This window comes from Diplotaxodon limnothrissa, linkage group LG18, assembly GCF_057381915.1.
Source record: "Diplotaxodon limnothrissa isolate DT_005_m linkage group LG18, D_limnothrissa_male_GT1.1, whole genome shotgun sequence".
Taxonomy (NCBI): Eukaryota; Metazoa; Chordata; class Actinopteri; order Cichliformes; family Cichlidae; genus Diplotaxodon; species Diplotaxodon limnothrissa.
The window spans coordinates 1711988-1731066 of NC_140613.1; the positions used below are offsets into that span (position 1 = coordinate 1711988).

At 49.7% G+C, this 19079-nt stretch overlaps 1 protein-coding gene across 2 annotated transcripts in view; it reads left to right on the plus strand.

The window, feature by feature from the left end:
• lamc1 (laminin, gamma 1) overlaps positions 1-19079 on the plus strand; it is a 48459-nt gene that overhangs the window by 23488 nt on the left and 5892 nt on the right. Inside the window, exons 1-20 of one of the 2 annotated variants that reach the window (XM_085377365.1) lie at positions 357-490; positions 762-1066; positions 8635-8765; positions 11526-11692; positions 11823-12011; positions 12755-12872; positions 13983-14081; positions 14221-14357; positions 14461-14583; positions 14839-15028; positions 15602-15714; positions 15818-16039; positions 16123-16311; positions 16561-16809; positions 16899-17052; positions 17298-17440; positions 18138-18316; positions 18390-18546; positions 18639-18844; positions 18932-19011. In XM_085377365.1, coding sequence (XP_085233491.1) covers positions 367-490; positions 762-1066; positions 8635-8765; positions 11526-11692; positions 11823-12011; positions 12755-12872; positions 13983-14081; positions 14221-14357; positions 14461-14583; positions 14839-15028; positions 15602-15714; positions 15818-16039; positions 16123-16311; positions 16561-16809; positions 16899-17052; positions 17298-17440; positions 18138-18316; positions 18390-18546; positions 18639-18844; positions 18932-19011 — 3275 coding nt within the window. In that variant the 5' untranslated portion in view covers positions 357-366. Of the gene's footprint in view, positions 1-356; positions 491-761; positions 1067-8634; positions 8766-11525; positions 11693-11822; positions 12012-12754; positions 12873-13982; positions 14082-14220; positions 14358-14460; positions 14584-14838; positions 15029-15601; positions 15715-15817; positions 16040-16122; positions 16312-16560; positions 16810-16898; positions 17053-17297; positions 17441-18137; positions 18317-18389; positions 18547-18638; positions 18845-18931; positions 19012-19079 lie in introns of those variants that run through there. The other variant, XM_085377364.1, reaches the window with a different exon arrangement.

A 19079-nucleotide genomic window follows, 5' to 3' on the forward strand; every position in this document is an offset into this window, starting at 1 on the left:
TCCCACCACAGGAAATTTATTTTGAGTGTCTTCATAGTTTTATTTTTGAAATACACCAATTTTTATATACTGCAGGAAAAACGAAAATAAATATTATAGTGCAAATTTGCAAAAAAACAGCATATGCATCAAAATAAACTATTTCCAGCAGTGCAATATGAGTCCTAAGCATCCCAGAAACGACACAGAAAGTCATAAAGTCAAACATAACTTTTTAAAACACATAACAAGTAAAACACAAGCTCATAAGGCCCCGATCGTAAAAAACTACATTTCCGCAAAATGACGTCACTTCCGGTTTCGGGCAGGTCATGCGGTCATGTGATAGTTCGCGCTGATGGACGTAGGAAGTGTTACAAACAGCTGATGGATCGGCGAAGCGTGTTTCTGGAATATCATGTTTTTGTTGCTGCAAGTGATTTTTATGCAGTTTTTGCAAAACTATATGTGGAAGGAAACTGTGACCGAGGACAAGCTGATGGCATCAGATGTAAGTACAACTCCTCCAGTTTCATATGCAAAAAAAAATTATTGCGCTAGCTTACTTGGTTGCAGAGCTACCGGGATTTAAAAATAGTTACGCAAAACAGAGCGTGCCCGCTCCGATCGGCTGTAAAGGGTTAACCTCCGCCCTGGAGCATCAGTATTTTTGATCCTGCAGCTCGTCCGACTCTCAGCTTCTTTCGGTCTGCAGGTTTTTAGTCTCCTTCCATCTGTTACACAAACTAAACCTAACCTAACGCTCCTCCCTCTCTCTGCAGGTAAGGCCTTCGACATCACCTACGTCCGCCTCAAGTTCCACACCAGCCGGCCGGAGAGCTTCGCCATCTACAAGCGGACCAGCGAGGGCAGCCCCTGGGTGCCGTACCAGTACTACAGCAGCTCCTGCGAGAAGACCTACCAGAAAGCGAACCGCGGCTTCATCCGCACCGGCCAGGACGAGCAGCAGGCGCTCTGCACCGACGAGTTCAGCGACATCTCGCCGCTCACGGGAGGAAACGTGGCCTTCTCCACGCTGGAGGGACGGCCCAGCGCCTACAACTTCGACAACAGCCCCGTCCTCCAGGTGAGCGCGTTTTTACTTCTGATTTTACCTCATGAATCACTTTTAAAGGCTCTGAGAGCAGAAACAACATCAGCTCCACAGAAAAGTGATGTTAGAAAATCTGAAAACAGAAATGTGACGAGAATTTACAGGAATCATGTTGAGGCACAAATTTGACCTTTAATCCTTTTAAACGTGTCTTCTGTTCTTCATAAAGTTCTTATTTAGAAATAAAATAAGGACACCGTTTGAGCCTCAGTAACTACGGATGAAGGCATGCGTGTGACGCCACCTGAGACATCGTGACTCCTCCCCTCACAGAACGAGAAGCCGGAGGTTACGCCGCACATCTGGGCACAGGGAGGTTTAGTTTGATAAAGAGCAGCAGCTCCGTGAAATCGGAGTTCGGTGGGAGTCGTTCACACAGTCGGAAAAGCTCACATGAACCAGATCGCTGCTTTCCCCTAAACAAACTCTCCGTAACCATCAAAGATTCTTTGTCTTTTGAATATTCGATTTGTTCCCTTGGAGCCTGAAACTGATGAAATATTCCCAGAATGAAGGGAAAGTTTCAGACATCAGCATCTGCAATGCTTTTGTAAGCGAGTGTTCCCTCGTTCTGCAGACAGAAGTTCTTGAGCAGCACCGCCTGCGCTGCGACCCGCTTCCTGGCGACGCCCCCGGATTTCCCAGCTCGGTTTGGCCCGAGCGCCCGGCAGCTGGAGCGCGCTCCTCGTTGTCCCCTCCTCTTCCTGTCGCCCGTCAGCGTGTTTGTGATTGCTTCATGAGCAGGAAGCAGAGTCTGTGTTCATTCCTCTCGCCTCAGTTTTTGTTTTGTAAGGTCACTCTGACACACACACACACACACACACAGAGACACACACACACACACACACACAGAGACACATGCACACACACACAGAGACACATACGCACACACACACAGAGACACACACACACACACACAGAGACACACACACACACACAGAGACACATGCACACACACACACACACAGAGACACATACGCACACACACACAGAGACACACACACACACACACAGAGACACACACACACACACAGAGACACATGCACACACACACACACACAGAGACACACATGCACACACACACACAGACACACATGCACACACACACACAGACACACACACACACACACACACACACACACACACACACACACACACACACACACACACACACAGAGAGACACACACACACACACACACACAGAGACACACACACAGACACACATGCACACACACACACAGGCACACACACACACAGGCACACACACACACACACACACACACACACACACAGAGACACACACACACACAGAGACACACACACACACAGAGACACACAGAGACACACACACACACACACACACACACACAGAGACACACACACACACAGAGACACACACACACACACACACACACACACACACACACAGAGACACACACACACAGTGCACTAAATACAGTTTATAGGTTTTATCAGTAACAAGAGGAACACTGAGTTTCCCACAGTCATCACACTGGAGGTGAAGAAACACGAATGATGCAGTGGGAGAGACTCTCATGATGAATGTTCCTCTGTCAGACTCTGCGGGAGAGTTTGTGGCATCAGTGACTCACATTATTCATTTAGAGCTGATGTGTTTTAATCAGGACGGTCCTGAAAGGAGGCTGTGTGTAAGTATTTATTCTGAAAACAGCGAGTGACAGAAGGTCCTGATGGATGGACGGAGCTGCCCGTCCATCAGCGTTTCGTCTACTTTGCTGGTTCGGTTTTTATCAGATGAATTTATTCGTGCACTGTCTGCAGACGGTGTTCCTCATAGCTGCTGCAGGTCTCCGGGACATGCTGGAGATCAGATCTTCATGCATGGAGATCCTTTTTAAGGACGGATCATAGTTTCAGTCAGGATCTGACGCAGCTCGTTGTTTCTGAACCGTCGTCAGTTTTCAGTAAGGTCGGTCCTTAAAAAGCCGAAGCCCACGAACTCTGAAACTCTTTCGTGTTATTTTTCAGTCTTTTCCTATTTTAGAACATTTGATTTATTTAAGTTTGGCTTGATTTTAAAGACGATATTAAAACAAAGACTAAACGTTGAGAAGAGTCAGCTGATGATAAACCACCAGCCATGACCTGACGTGACCTGTGTGCTGGTGATTAACTCAGGAAGTATATGATCCGAGGAACTCAAAATACAAATCTGCTGTTGCGCTCTCCGCCTTAACCTCAGATAACTAAACCCCGACGGAGGTTCAGGTGTCGATTGGCTCAGGTGAAGGCTTGTTAAAAAGTGCAGCTGGTCCAGTTATCTGCTGACCGTTTTAAAGGCCGGTTCTTCTCCCATCTCCGACATTCATGCGGCATAAACGCATCCGGCCCGTCCAGCAGCTGCAGATCCTCACGCTGTCCCATCCAGGAAGCCGGAGCAGCCTCGTCTCCAAATCGCCGCTGTCTAAACTGTAGCGAACATTTGTTTGCCATCAATCAACTGCAGCTCCGTGCCAGTGTGGAGGCCTCGCCCGGGATGTGTTTTCTTGAAGGAAGAATGCTGCTTGGTTTTAGGAAGTCCTCCGGGAATCACAAACATTCAGCCTGGAAACAAACAGCCTGTCAGGAGGCGAACGAGAGCGAGCAGAGACGCAGCCAGTGATTATTTTAGAGGTGGAATAAACGTCCAGCTTCAGCTGTTTAGTCTGCAGCGTGTCAAGTCTTCCACATTAAAACTGCTCCACGGATTGAAATCTTAATCCGTTCTTCCTCGAGTCCAAGAGGGGGAAATTCCCAGAGATGTCCTGAAAGTGCTGCTGGGATTTTGTCCAGATGCGCTGTGAGCGTCCGGGACGAAAGATCCGACTCGTCTCCGTTAGCCGACCGACGTCAGCTGCAGATAGGGCTGCTCAATTAATCGAATTTTAATCACGATTACGATCTGGGCTTTCGACGATCATTAAAAATGACGGAGCCGATTATTAGCCCCTCCCTCATTTATCCGCGACACCTTAAAGGCCGGTCCGTGAAAATATTGTCGGGCATAAACCGGTCCGTGGCGCAAAAAAGGTTGGAGACCGGATGATTAAGAGGACCCGAGGGAAGCTCGGAAAGCTAAGCAGAAGTTATTTGGAGAGGAGAGTGACTGCTGTTGGTTGAAAAGAGAGGTAAAAAAAAAACTTCAGTGGTGTTGCACACTATGTTATATTATTTTTTAAAGTCATTGTTAACCCTTTAAAGCCGGTCAGAGCAGCACGCTACGTTTTGCGTAACTATTTTTAAATCCCGGTAGCTGTGCAACCACGTAAGCTAGCGCAATAATTTGTTTTGCATATGAAACCGGAGGAGTTGTACTTACATCTGATGCCATCAGCTTGTCCTCGGTCACGGGTTCCTTCCACATAAAGCTTTGCAAAAACTGCATAATAAGCTCTTGCAGGAACAAAAACATGATATTTCAGAAACACGCTTTGCCGATCCGATCAGCTGTTCCTAACATTTCCCACATTGAAACAGACGTCAGCGCGAACTATCGCATGTCTGCCATTTCCTGCTCGAAACCGGAAGCGACGTCATTTTCGCGGGAAATGTAGTTTTTTACTTGTAGGCCTTAAAAGCCTATACTGGTGTTTTTATAAGTCATGTTTGACTTTTCTGAATAGTTTCTGTGATGCTTAGAACTCGAATTGCACAGCTGGAAATAGTTTATTTTGATGCACCTGCTGTTTTCTTTGCAAATTTGCATCATAGGATTGTTTTTTGTTTTTCCTGCAGTATATAAAAATTGCTGTATCTCCAAAATAAAACTATGAAGACACTCAAAATAAATTTCCTGTTGTTGTAAACTATTTTTTGCAACTTTTTTGTATTTAAAGTTTTGAGGGATAAACCTCTTAAATTTCTCAAAGTAGAAATATATGTAAAAACAAAACAAAAACGACTTTCAATTTTTTTGTAGTTTATTGCACTTTTTTGCAATTAATGTAGTTACTATGGACTTAATGCATACATATTATTAAAATATGGGCTATAACAGTTGTATAGCAACTTGAAATGCTCCCACCAATGGCACTACAACATGTAAAAAAAATAATATAAGCTCTGGCAGACTTGGTTCTATGGTAGGTCTTAAGGGTTAAATAAATATCGTCAAATAATCGAGATCTCAATTTCAGTGAAAATAATCGTGATTATCATTTTTGCCATAATCGAGCAGCCCTAGCTGCAGACGTACCTGTGTCTTCCCGGGTGTTTCCAGAATGTGTAACTCAGGAACAGTGAGCCTGCTGGGGCCACGTTACGCAACATTAACGGTTGTAGCTCCGGTTGTAGCGCACACCTAAAAGCGTGGGAACAGACTGTCACTGCGCCTGTAACTGGAGGTGGCGCCCTCTGCTGGCTCGTTTCAGCCAAACATCGGTTAAAAACCCAAAGACGTCGATTCCAACACGATGCCGTAAACGAGCAGAGTGCTCAGACCCTTTGAGCTCAGTCTGTTTGAAACGAAGGACACAGCTCAGACAGGAAATGACATCAGCAAGCTAACAGGAAGTCTGGTTCACTTCATTTCAAAAATAAAAAACTGTTCCTGTCCTTTTCCTGCATCTGCCATGTCTCGTTTCTGGAGTGTCTGCCGTGTTCCCGGAATGTTGGAGCGTTTTTCTTTTCTTTGTTATCTTTTCCAAAACGTTGTGTTTTCTGTTTTTTGAAGGGGTTTCCCGCCTCGGGGCCACCGTAGGAAAAGAAACCCGGAGCGTGACATCTCCATCAGCCACATTAACATGTTAGCTAACTTTCATGTAACGGTCGCGACATTTAAGGCTGATTTTTGTCGTGGAAGCACAAAGTGGAGTAAATGTGGTGTCGTTGGTCAGCAGATGGGTTATAGTTCAGCAGCTGCAGACGTGAGTCTGACAGGAAAGAATAAAACGATCGATCTAAATGTAATAAAGATCCTGTGGATGTCTAAGGCCACAGTCCTCGGTGAGGATGGTCCAGCAGGGGTGAATCAGGGATGTTGCATTTCTCTGCGGCTCACTCAGAAACAGTTAGAGGTGAAAAGTCGGGCCTGTAAACACTTGTGCCAGCAGCTCTCGGCTGTATTTAACGCCGTGATGGTTGATCGTCTGCCCGTTGAGGTGGACGCTCTCAGCTGCTGGTTATTTCCCGCTCAGAGATGACAGACAGCAGGAATGTCACAGAGCGACAAACAGCCGTCTGACGCCTCCGGCAGGCCGCCGCCTCCAAAAAGATCCTGGCTTTGGTATAAATAGCTCGATGCCAGCGAGACAAATAAGGAAGTTTAGAGCTGAGCTGCAGAGCTAAATCTGTTCATTTACACGGAGAGGAAGTACGAGGCTCGAAGGAAGCAAGGGAGGAAATGACGAGCCGTGAAAATGCTTTTCCAGAAGGCTTCGGCTGATCGCTTTTCCAAACTGGGATGGGTCATGTGATGGGGCAGACTGCCTGAACTGAAACATAGTCAAAGGTTACACTGAAAATATTACCAATAAAAAAATGAACTGGTTGTTTTATCAGCGTTTAAATGAGTTTACAGCTTCCTAATCGGCTGATATCGCTCCACCGATCACATCAGAGTGTAACAGAGTTACGTGGCAGCTAATTCTGCATAAATGCCGTCTTTCTCTGAGCATCTTAGAAGTTTTGTGTCTGGATAAAGGTGGACTGTGGGACCAACTTAGTAATGCACATGTGGAGGGTTTGAAAGGAGGAAACACAGTATAGCTGTGACTTCATTGGCCAGCATTTCCTCAAAGAGCAGCCTTTGGTCTCAGGACGCCATCATGGAAGTGAGAAACCTGCAGTTCCTGTAGCGTCCACTGGAGGCTCCAGCATTCCTTTATAACTCGCCTAGATTAGTTTGCATTAGGGGCGTGGCCTCTATTCAATTTATTTAGATTCAGTTTTATTTATACAGCGCAAAATCACAACAACCGTCCTCAATGTGCTTTATATTATAAGGTCGACCCTACAATAATACATACAGAGAAAATGATATGATATGAATCATATGAACCCCTGTGAGCAGGATTTTGGTGACAGTGGGAAGGAAAAACTCTCTTTTAACAGGAAGAAACCTCCAGCAGAACCAGGCTCAGGGAGGGGCGGGGCCATCTGCTGTGATTGGTTGGGGTGAGAGAAGGAAGACAGGATAAAGACATGCTGTGGAAGAGAGACAGAGGTTAATAACAGATATGATTCAATGCAGAGAGGTCTGTTAACACATAGTGAGTGAAGAAGAAACACCCAATGCATCATGGGAATCCTCCAGCAGCCTACGTCTATTGCAGCATAACTAAGGGAGGATTCAGGGTCACCTGGTCCACAGAAGAGCGGCCTGATTATTTAAGACCTTGTAGATGAGGAGCAGGATTTCTGGATTTAACAGGCAGCCAGTGAAGGAGAAATCTGGCTCTAAAAACCAAGAGTGGTGGAGGCCGGCACGCTGAGTCTGTGGAGCTCCTGGTCATGGAGTAGCCTCTATAACAAGAAAGCACAGCTTCATGTTTCAGGAACCGGCTGTCGTGTTCAGAGCAGATTATTTGTGTTGCTCATGTTGGGAATGAACCCAGGAAGTTGTTTCAGTGCCGGTCGGCTGTGTTACCAGGCTACATGTGTGACACGGTTACATCAACATTTAACCGTCGTGCTCGGTGCTTTCAAGGCTTTATGCTCTGCTTGTTTCCTGTGAGGGTCTTCACAGGATTACCTCAGGACAGGTAAACTTCCTGTTTCCGAGCCTGTGAGTCGCAGGCTGTTCCACATTCCCAGCACTTGTCCGAGGATTTAACAGGCATGCGCGAAGTCACAGTTTTTCTGAGTGGACGGACAAACATGCAGCAGGTCTGACAGCGGGCCAGCTCGCTTATATTCAGCTCCACTTTCCCCTCGAGCCGTCGCTTCGTCTTCAGCTTCTCCGAAGCTTCGGGCCTGACGAGCTTCCTGCTGAACGGAGCTATCGCTGGCTTTCCCACGAGGCGGGATGTTGAGTAACTTTCTTTATCCTCTGAAACACAACAGGTGTCCTGAGTAATTCCCTCCATCTGGATCTTGTATCGTAAGGCCAAGAAAATAAATTCATTTCTGTGGAAATGTCACAGTGTGAGGGCCTGCTGGTGTCTGCGTCACTGTTTTTCCCACAGCTGGAACTGAAACCACTTCTCTGTTTGCAGAGTACAAAAACCAGGATGTTTCACACGCCTGCGTTTGCTTTGAGTTTAATTAAAGTAATCAGATTACTGGGTGAGGTAGTCATGCTCTCTTCAGTGCGATCTTAAATCACTCTTGGGGCAGAATCGGCACAAACATGCTGAGGCTCATCCAGCAGTGACATCGTTCCAGCTGTTTGGATAAACGGGAGAAAAACCAAATAGTTTTAAATATTTCTTTAGTAGTTGGATCATAAAGATATAAATTATTTCCAGCCAATCAGGACATCAGAGCATGGTCAGGTGTATGAGCATGCTCCGTTGGCAGGTGATGCTCCTCTGTTTGCCCTCGTGTGTCTAACGCAGCATCCATGTTGTGTCTGTTGCAGGACTGGGTGACGGCCACCGACATCAGAGTGACCCTGAACCGGCTCAACACATTCGGAGACGAGGTCTTCAATGACCCCAAGGTCCTCAAGTCCTACTACTACGCCATCTCTGACTTCGCGGTGGGAGGAAGGTAAAGCCTCAGATTCACTGCAGGTCCTGTTTTTCAGTCGAGTCCTCCGGCGGAGCTCTGCTCTGCGGTCAGGTCCCGCCGTGTCACTGTGTGGTCCGCTTCCTTGTGACCGGCGCAGGATCCACACTAGAATTCGTTTTCGACAGGCATTACTCGAGTGTTGCACGGAGCACGACTCTGCAGCCATAATCTGTTTGAATGTGGAGCACATTTCCCTTACACCGCCAGCATTCCTGAAATTCCTAGCCGGCAGGGCCAGATTATAGGGAAACCGGAATGAGGCGGTCCGACAGCCGTGACGGATGGAAGAAAAGGGGCGATTCCCGAGCCGAGCACCTGGAGGATTTAACCTTTACTTGTCCCAGGAGGAGATTTTCCTTCTGCACCTTCACCTGGATCTACCTGAGCATGCTCAGCTGGCAGCTCTGTGGGCAGATTTATCTGCACTTTATTATATCAACACTTTTCATTGTGCAATTCTGCCAGTGACTCATTCATGCAAACACACAGCTCATGAACGCTCCTTTGAACTCCTTGAACTCGTGCAGCAGCTTGAAGCAGGTAGAGACTTTCTGAAAGCAGCAGCTCGCTGCTCATTGGACAGAAGATCACCTGGAGTTTTTCCCGTTTGCTCACGTTTTGGCCGGGAGGGAGCAAAGGGTTTAAATCCAGCTTAACATGTGTGATGTTCAGGATTTCTTTCATGCTTCTCCCTCCGTGCCTGCTCGGGTTCGACTGAACCTCCAACAATCTTTCTGTTTTTGAGGTCTTGTGAATTATGTGTAACCAGGAAGGTTTCTGATCCTGTGTAAACCCAGGACACAGCCACGGAGACGATGATCTTTATAGTTTGCTGTGAAGCGGGCGCAGCGATTTATTGAATTGTGTGCAAACGTGAAAATACAGCTTTTAATCCAAAAACTGAGTTTAACGGGCTCGTGAGTGAATCTTTGGTGTGACCTCCTTCAGCACAGCGTGAGCTCTGCTTTCTTTACGTATCGTTCGGAGCTCTTCTCCGTCAGGCTGATCCCACCAGCTGAAATCTGCTCCAACCACGATGGAGCCTCCACCTTGTTGCACAGAAGGACCTCTGTCCCGACCTCCTCCCTGAACCAAATCTAGATTTATCAGATTTCCCATCAGAACGGTTCCACTGATCAGTCCAGGTCTTCTATAGTGTGCATGCTGGGGCTGGGCCATATCAAACCGTTCACGGTGATACTGGTATAATGTTGGGCAACGATAAGAAAATGAAATATGGCGATAGAATATGGGTAAAACACGCATGTGCAGTGTTTTCATACGCACATGGCGGCGACGGAGAATGAGAAGGGCGAAAGCAGATCGTTGAATGAAACGGATGAATGAAATGAAACGGCAGCTACATTTAGCCACAGCCACCCTGGGGCGCACTGACAGAGGCGAGGCTGCCGGACACTGGCGTCACCGGGCCCTCTGACCACCACCAGCAGGCTACGGGTGAAGTGTCTTGCCCAAGGACACAACGACCGAGACTGTCGGAGCCGGGGCTCGAACCGGCAACCTTCCGATTACAAGGCGAACTCCCAACTCTTGAGCCACGATTGATCCAGAACTGGTTTGTAAAAATGCTGCAGCTTCAGTGGTGTGGAACTGGTTTGGCTTTCGTCCCTCAGATACACAACAAAGCACTATTTTTGGTAGCGCATGCGAGCGGGCCGTCGTTATTACCGTGTTTCTTGGAAAATACGGCGCACTTACAATCAATCGGAGCATTACGGCTATCGTAGGCAGGAGCCTCGCGGAGTGATGCGTACAGGTGTCCTTTCTCTGCGCCGAGGTGAGCCAGGCTTTCAGCTCTGAGAATCACCTCGTTGGTGTAAAAATACTTGGTTGTCAAACTGTTATTTCTAACATTTTTCATTTGAACTAAAGAAATGGGAGCAGACGATGTTTTTGCGACGGGCCGATGGAAACAAAGAGCTTAAAACTGGTTCTTTGCTCGGTGGTCCAAAGAAAAACTTTGATAGAGCTTCAGAAATCCCGAACTCGAGAGCACCTCAGTAAAGTCTGGCTCCTTTGAAGCAGCACATAAAGAAAGGACTCGAGACTTTTGCACAAAAGTGTGTGGCTCTGTCCCGCTAACGGCCACAGACTGCCTTCTTCTGCTCTTGAGGAGTGATTGTGGGGACATCTCACTGAAGCCTTCGCACTCACCGCAGGAGAATAAAGGACGTGTTGTCCCACGGAGGTTCTGTGCGTCACTAGATGGCGGCGTATCTCCGACACATTCCTCAGCGCTGCTCGTGAGTCGCGCTGACTGTTTATCTGTGCGCTGCTTTATCGCTCCTTCGTTCTGTGCCGTGAGCTCCAGAAGGGCTCAGGCTGCATGCTGAAGTCTGCACGTTTACAGTATTAAACCCGCTGCACACTGACTCAGTGCTGTAAGCCCGAGGCGGTGCAGCTTTAACAGCTCGGAGCACGAACCCAGGCCTCTCTTCCTTCCCACTGTCAGTTTTTCCAACAGCTCGCTGCCAAGAGACACCTGAGACCATAGCCAAAGGTGGCTGCTGAGCAAGTCCCGTCCTGCTGAGGCGGGTGGCTGCGCTCCCTCGGGAGGTTTGAGAAAACCTTTGCTCGGAGCTGCAGAGCGGAAAAACCTCATCGGGAGCGAAAACAATGACGACAGTAAACTGAACAAAGAGTTGAGCTTTAATGACGGTGTGTGAGCGTTAGCAGCAACCTGGTCCAGGTGTGACAGGTGTGCTTCTCTACTTCCAGGTGTAAGTGTAACGGCCACGCCAGCGAGTGCGCGAGGAACGATGGAGGACGGCTGGTGTGTAACTGTAAACACAACACCGCCGGCGACGACTGCCAAGAGTGCCAACCGTTCTTCAACGACCGGCCCTGGAGGAGAGCGACGGCCGACAGCCCCAACGAGTGTCTGCGTAAGTCTGCCGCCGCACGTTTGCCCCGTCACCGATGATTTCACTGCGTCACGAGAGATTTTGGTGCATCTTCAACTTTTTCACTGTTACCTGTTTCGGGTCTTTTATTGTGAAACTCTCCATCTCTCAGCCTGCGAGTGTAGCGGGAAGAGTGCCGAGTGTTTCTTCGACGCCGAGCTGTACCGGGCCACCGGTCACGGCGGCCACTGCAGGAACTGCGCCGACAACACGGACGGCCCCAACTGCGAGCGTTGCCTCGACAACTACTACAGAGACCCGGGCGCCAGCCGCTGCCTGCCCTGCCTCTGCAACCCCGTCGGTGAGTGGTGCACACTGGAGAGTGTGTGTGTGTGTGTGTGTGTGTGTGTGTGTGTGTGTGTGAGAGAGAGAGAGTGGCCTTTCCCACGGACATTTGAACACACCATGGATGAACAGTGATGTGCTCACGTTTACATTTCCACTTGAACACAACAGTCAGACGTGTGTGTGTGTGTGTGTGTGTGTGTGTGTGTGTGTGAGTGTGATCGTTTGTTCTCGCGTTGTTTCGAGTGTTTGCTGATTATTTTCTCTATTTGATCTTTTTTTGGCCTTTGTTTGTGTTTATGTGGTAAATGTTTGTGTTCGTGATGCTTCTGGATGTTTTTGCAGCACGTTGAAATCACTTGTTTGCTCTTTGTCACCCGTCTTGACATTCTGTCGACTCCTTGCAGCAGTTTTTCTCTCTGGTGTCAGTTTGTCGGACGTCTCTGTTGTGATTTTTCAGGAAATCTGTCGAGTCGTTTGCAGAGAATCGAAACACAAATTGCAGAAAAGGTTTAAAGATCAGTTTTGGTGATTTTGTAAATGTTTGAGTGAAAACATGTGAAACCGCAGGCATGGACTTTGTGGTTTTCAGCAGTTTTTAACGGAGCGCAGCAGGAAACCACCGCCTAATGTGAGCCAGCTGCTCCACCCGCTCTGCACTGCGACGGCTCATTAATGCAGCTGATTGTTTGCATGTGGTTGGAGGTTAACGTGTGTGTGTGTGTGTGTGTGTGTGTGTGTGTGTGTGTGTGTGTGCAGGCTCTGTGTCCCCTCAGTGTGATGACCGCGGCATGTGTGCGTGTAAACCCGGAGTGACCGGAGAGAAGTGCGACCGCTGCCAGCCGGGACACCACAGCCTGACGGAGGCCGGCTGCAGGTACGCCGCTAACCCCAAACATCAGCTGAGCTCAGACACGCGAGCGTGGCCCGGCAGAGGTCATCAGCTCAGGTTGACCTCCTGCTGGGTGCACGGCTCTCTCACAGCAAACACTTTGAGTATCTCTGTCACTCGCTGGTTTTCCAGCTTGTTTGGTGACTGACGTCAGCCGGTCAGGAAGTCACGTTTCCTTCTGCAGCAGGTTTGAAAGAGCAGGAGGTTTCCCAGTTCAGGCGCATTTACATTCCAGGTCTCCAGAAACAGCAGAAAACACATCAGCAGCACGACTCGACTGAAAAACAGCAGAAATCACAATGATGTGAAAAATCCGTCCATGCTCTTCCACTCATCCTCTTCAGGGTCGCGACACCGAGCTGCCCCACGTGAGAAACATTTAAAAAATGAAATCATGTATAAAAAATTGGAACAATAAAGTCGGAGCAGAAGAAAACTGGACATAAATCAGGACTGAAGACAGATTTAAATTGTCCTGTGTTTGGTTTTATGTGGGGGGCAGTAACAGAGAGCCCGGCCACCTTTGGGTTTCAGGTGAGAGGCCGAGCTGATCCGTCCTCTGAGCTGACACGCTTTTTCTCTGAAGTCCAGCAGCCGGGCGTCCACAGAGCTCCGGCAGTCCAGCTGGAGGTGACGGAGCCGTGGCGTTCCTGTGTGGGTCAGATACGACTCTGCTGAGCGGAGCTGTCAGCTGCACGGCGCCAGCTTGTTAGAGAGAAGCCGGACGTCTCAGAGACAAACTGAACCGTCCAAAGAGGAGACGTTCTCCCACGTCAGGAGTGTTAAACCCCGTTTCAGTGAAGAAGAACTTGAACTTTGACCCAGGAGGAAACAGGGTCAGGTCAAGGGTCACGATTACATGAGCTGAAGTGTTGTTGGCTGCTGGAGAATGACCACTGAGCTGTGAGCGCCCCCTGCTGACTGAACTGTTTCAAACATCTTTTATTAGGAAGTATCATGGTTGTTACAGATTGATAGAACTTATGCCCCTTTTTTCTCCAAGCTAACAAAACAGACAAATAAACAACAACAAAAGAAAGAGAAAACAAACAAACAAAAAACCTGATGAGTCTGACTCTCTCTCTCCCCCATCAGGCAGTGCTCTTGCTCGCCCTCAGGCAGCACGCAGGAGTGTGACGTGAACACGGGTCAGTGTCGCTGCAAAGACAACGTGGAGGGCTTCAGCTGCGACAGGTGACGCACAGTCCCGCCCACACAGGGCGGGGCCCGCCCACAGCCCCGCCCACACACGTTCCGTTAACATGCAGCGAGTGAAAGTGCAGTTCGTGCAGCAGCACGTCACAGGTGTGTTCTTGCTGCTTGTGCCCCTCAGGTGTAAGCTGGGTTACTTTAACCTGGATGAGAACAACCCTCAGGGCTGCACGCCATGCTTCTGCTTCCAGCACTCGTCCGTGTGCGACAGCGCCGACGGCTTCAGCGTCCACGCCATCAAATCTGACTTTAGCAGAGGTAACACTGCCTGCAAGCCCCACTCAGGACAGAGATGACCCCACTCTAACTCCACTGTACATGCGCTAATGTGTGTGTGTGTGTGTGTGTGTGTGTGTGTTAGATGATGAGCAGTGGACTGGTCAGGAGCGTGATGGAGCCAGGGGCCAGGTGCAGTGGTCATCCAGCGGACAGGAAATCTTCCTCATCTCAGAGGACTACTTCCCCATTTACTTTGTGGCACCAGGTACACACACACACACACACACACACACACCAGCAGAGGAGGAGGGGGGTGGCCTATTTTGGCGGTTTGGTCGTTTCTGACTCTGTAGAAGTCGTCTGTGGATTATCTGGTGGGCGTTCTGGGTGCAGACCCAGGAGTCCACACACAGGTGGAGGCCCCACCTCAGAGGCAAGAAACAAAACATGGATTTGTTTTTGTCCCTGTGTGACGCTGCTGCTGATTGGTCGGTGACTCTGACTCGTTTCTGTGTCACAGAGAAGTTTTTGGGGAACCAGGTTTTGAGTTATGGGCAGAACCTGACTCTGAACTTCCGAGTGGACCGGCGGGACAGCCGTCTGTCGGCCGAGGATCTGGTGCTAGAGGGGGCGAACCTGCGGGTGGCCGTCCCCCTCATCGCCCAGGGCAACTCCTACCCCAATGAGAACACGCAGACATATGTGTTCAGGTGAGGCGCCGTGTGTTGTTTTCCCAGTGAAAACCAGTATTTAATCCAGCAAACTGGAGCAGATAATCTGCACCAGTACGTTTGCTCTCAGCGTTAATCTGGAGTTTTGGGTGTAAATTAAACTCATAATCTGAACATAATCATGCAGTTTTTATTTACAACCTGTTCACATAGATTGATTTAATCTGGACTGTCTGGTTGCAGTCCCTGACATGTTTTGCTGACACAGATTATTTGCTGTTAATTTCATCATAGTCATTTAATCTGGATTAAATTGAAAATATTTTGGTCATAAGATTTAAAATGATTAGTTGAATTGTGAACGCGGGGTGATTACTATTAAACTCCACTAATACTCTCTTAATCTGGATTAAGTTAGAGGTTTGGTGGTAATCTGTTTTGTCCTCCTTGTTTTGCAAATAATCTGGATGAAGCTGTGATATTTGTATGATTCTCAGGATTTGTTTCAGAATCTGCTGATGATGTCAGCTGATTTAAACCCTGTAGATTATTTGATAATCTGATTTTCCTTTTCAATGCTTTTGTCTTTGGTCTGGATTAAATTTGGTTCAGGCTCCACGACAGCACAGATTACCCCTGGAGGCCGACCATCAGCCACGCCGAATTCTACAAACTTCTCCACAACCTGACGGCCATCAAGATCCGCGGCACCTACAGCGACAGGAGTATGCAGCGTGCACACACACACACACACACACACACACACACACACACACACACACACACACACACTCTTATCGTCTACTATTGTTCACTCACACCCTCCAGGTGCTGGTTACCTGGATGATGTCTCCTTGGTGACAGCAAGGCGGGGACCAGGTGTCCCGGCCCGCTGGGTGGAGCAGTGCACGTGTCCTCAAGGTTACCAGGGTCAGCACTGTGAGCAGTGCACGGTTGGATACCGCCGCGCCCAGCCGGAGCTCGGACCCTTCAGCTCCTGCGAGCCGTGCAACTGTAACGGCCACAGCGAGACCTGCAACACCAACACAGGTGAGGGTGGTGTCAGCGCGTCACAGAGGGCTGAGTGATGGGTTCGTTAATACTCAGGGCTGCTTTTTCTGTCCTCCACCCAGGAGCGTGCGACTGTCAGGACAACACGGCCGGTCTGAGCTGCGAGCGCTGCCAGGACAGTTTTTATGGCGACGCCACCCAGGGAACGCCAGGTGACTGTCAGCCATGTCCCTGCCCGCCCGGAGCCACCTGCGCTGTCGTTCCCAGAACCAGAGAGGTGGTGTGCACCAACTGCCCCACTGGGACTACAGGTACCAGATGCTAAACTGTCAGCTAATGGTTCCCAGACTGTACTGTTCTTTATTTCCAAACTGCATAGCAGTACCTCGTACCTCAGCTTTCAGAGTAGCCATTAGTCCAGTGTGAGGTGTGTTGTTCTTCCATGCTGTGCCGGTGTCGGGCGTGTCCCCGGTGCCCTGTAGGTTTCATGAAGTGATTAAAAATAGGTTTCCTTGATTAACTGTTACGTGTGCCAATCACGTGACCTCACCTGTGTGCAGGTAAGCGCTGCGAGCTGTGCGATGATGGATTCTTCGGCGACCCTCTGGGTCAGAACGGCGGCGTAGTCCGAACGTGTCGGAGCTGCAAGTGCAGCGGCAACATCGACCCCAACGCCGTCGGAAACTGCAACCGCGAGAACGGAGAGTGCCTCAAATGCATCTACAACACCGACGGCTTCTTCTGCGACCGCTGCAAAGAGGGTTTCTATGGCAACGCGCTGGCCCCCGAGCCTGCCGACAAGTGCAAACGTAAGAGGAGTCCAAAACCGAAATCCTTCCCGTGATGTTTGAATTGCGAGCGCAGCGAGGAAACAGTGTGATCTCTGATTTGTCCCCAGCCTGCGCCTGCTCGCCGCTCGGCACCAGGAACCAGCAGAGCAGCTGCTCTCAGGGCACGGGTCAGTGCGAGTGCCTCCCCAACGTGGCCGAACGCGACTGCAGCGCCTGCATGCCCGGCTTCTTCAACCTGCGGAGCGGGAATGGCTGCGAGCGGTGCGTCCATCACGCCCACACATCTGTAGCTGTGCTTCGGTTCTGAGCGCCTTCACGGGCTCACGGCACGAAACCTCAGTCTTAGTCACACTTACAGCGATAAACTTTAAATTCTCTTTCATTTCCAGCTGACTGGAAACCTGTGATTAGTCGATTCTGAGCAATTCTTCCAGGAAAACGCAAACATGCACGTGTTTCATTGTGTTGTTTACTCATAGATGATGTTCTTCTACTTCCCCCCACAGGTGCAACTGCAATCCCATTGGCTCCACCAACGGCCAGTGTGACATCGTTACGGGACAGTGCGAGTGTCAGCCGGGCGTCACCGGCCTTCGGTGCGAGCGCTGCGAGACCAACTTCTTCGGCTTCAGCGTGTCTGGATGCAAACGTGAGGAAACTCGATAATGTCACAGCGAGTCCATCGCTGTGACGTTTTAGCGTTACGTGAACAGAACAGGACCCAGAATAGATCCTGGTGGATCTCCTCCGGTCGGAGGTCAGCAGGCACCGGCTCAGGTCTGTTAGAACCAGAAACATGAAGCCATGATCAGCTTTTCAGGGCTTTGCATCAACTGCGTGCACGAGGTGCACCGTGCACCAGGAAGTGTTTAAATCTAGTTTCTGCACCTGCACAGATCCAACCTGCCAACACGCTGTTTTTGATATCATATTGTACGGCTCCAGAATAGATCCTCTGAGAACTTCCTTAACCCTGATACCTGTTTAAGGTAAACACAGCAGTTTGTAATGTCACAGCGCGCCGTCTGTTATTGTGGAGTAAACTGGGACTGAAAGGCAGGATCCCAGTTTGCATTCCTGCACACTTGGACGCTGCAGCACCTGCTTCAGTGAAGACTCAGACCTTCTCTGCTCTAACAAACTGTAAAGTTCAACTTTATTCAGCCTGCAGTTTGCAGGTCTGAGCCGCGTCGTCTTCCATCACATCAGGCAGGCTCGAGTCTGTGTGTTAGACAAAACCGAGTCCTGTAACTTTAAGAATCCTTTGAGCGTTCAGGGTGACGAGCTGTGCTGTGTGTATGAGAGCTGTTATTAATGGACCGACGTCCTCGTCTTTGTTCCTGCAGCCTGCGATTGCGACCCCGAGGGCTCCGTGTCGGGTCAGTGTAAGGAGGACGGTCGCTGCGAGTGTCGGCCCGGCTTCGTCGGAGCTCGGTGCGACATGTGTGAGGAGAATTACTTCTACAACCGCTCGGTGCCGGGCTGCCAGCAGTGTCCTTCCTGCTACAGTCTGGTCAGAGACAAGGTGAGCCCGACTCCGAGGCAACGCCTTCGCTCTCCTCGCACAGAGGAGCTAACGTTTCTGTCTGCGCGTCCAGGTGAACCAGCAGAGGCAGAAGCTTCACGAACTGCAGACGCTGATCGATAACCTCGGCTCGGGTCAGGACACCGTCAGCGATCAGGCCTTCGAGGATCGTCTGAAGGAGGCAGAGAGGGCCATCATGGACCTGCTGGAGGAGGCCAAGGCCAGCAAAGGTGAGACCTGAACTGAGATCTGACGTTTGCAGTTTATTTCCTGTTGCTGAGCAGAAAGCCAGACTGAATGTCTGTGACCTTTGACCCCGCAGAAGCGGACCAAGGCCTGCTGGACCGCCTAAACGGCATCAACAACACTCTGACCACTCAGTGGAACCGTCTGAAGAGCATCCGAAACACAGTGGACGACACCGGCACTCAGGCCGACCTCGCCCGGGGCCGAGTACGCGACGCCGAGAACCTGATCGACCGCGCCCGCCAGGAGCTGGACAAAGCCAAGGACGCCATCAGCAAAGTGGTGAGTGAGGGTGCTGTTTCCATGGCGACTAACCAAGCTCTAAGGCATTTGGGGTTTTTTATAAAACACGACTGATGTCATCGACAGGACATCAAACCGCCCGGCGGCACCGGAGCGCCCAACAACCTGACGCTGCTGGCCGAGGAGGCGCGGAAGCTCGCCGACAAGTAAGACCCCACGACACGTGTCATCAACACGCGCTGACGGCCTGACCTTAACCTGAATACTCGTCAAA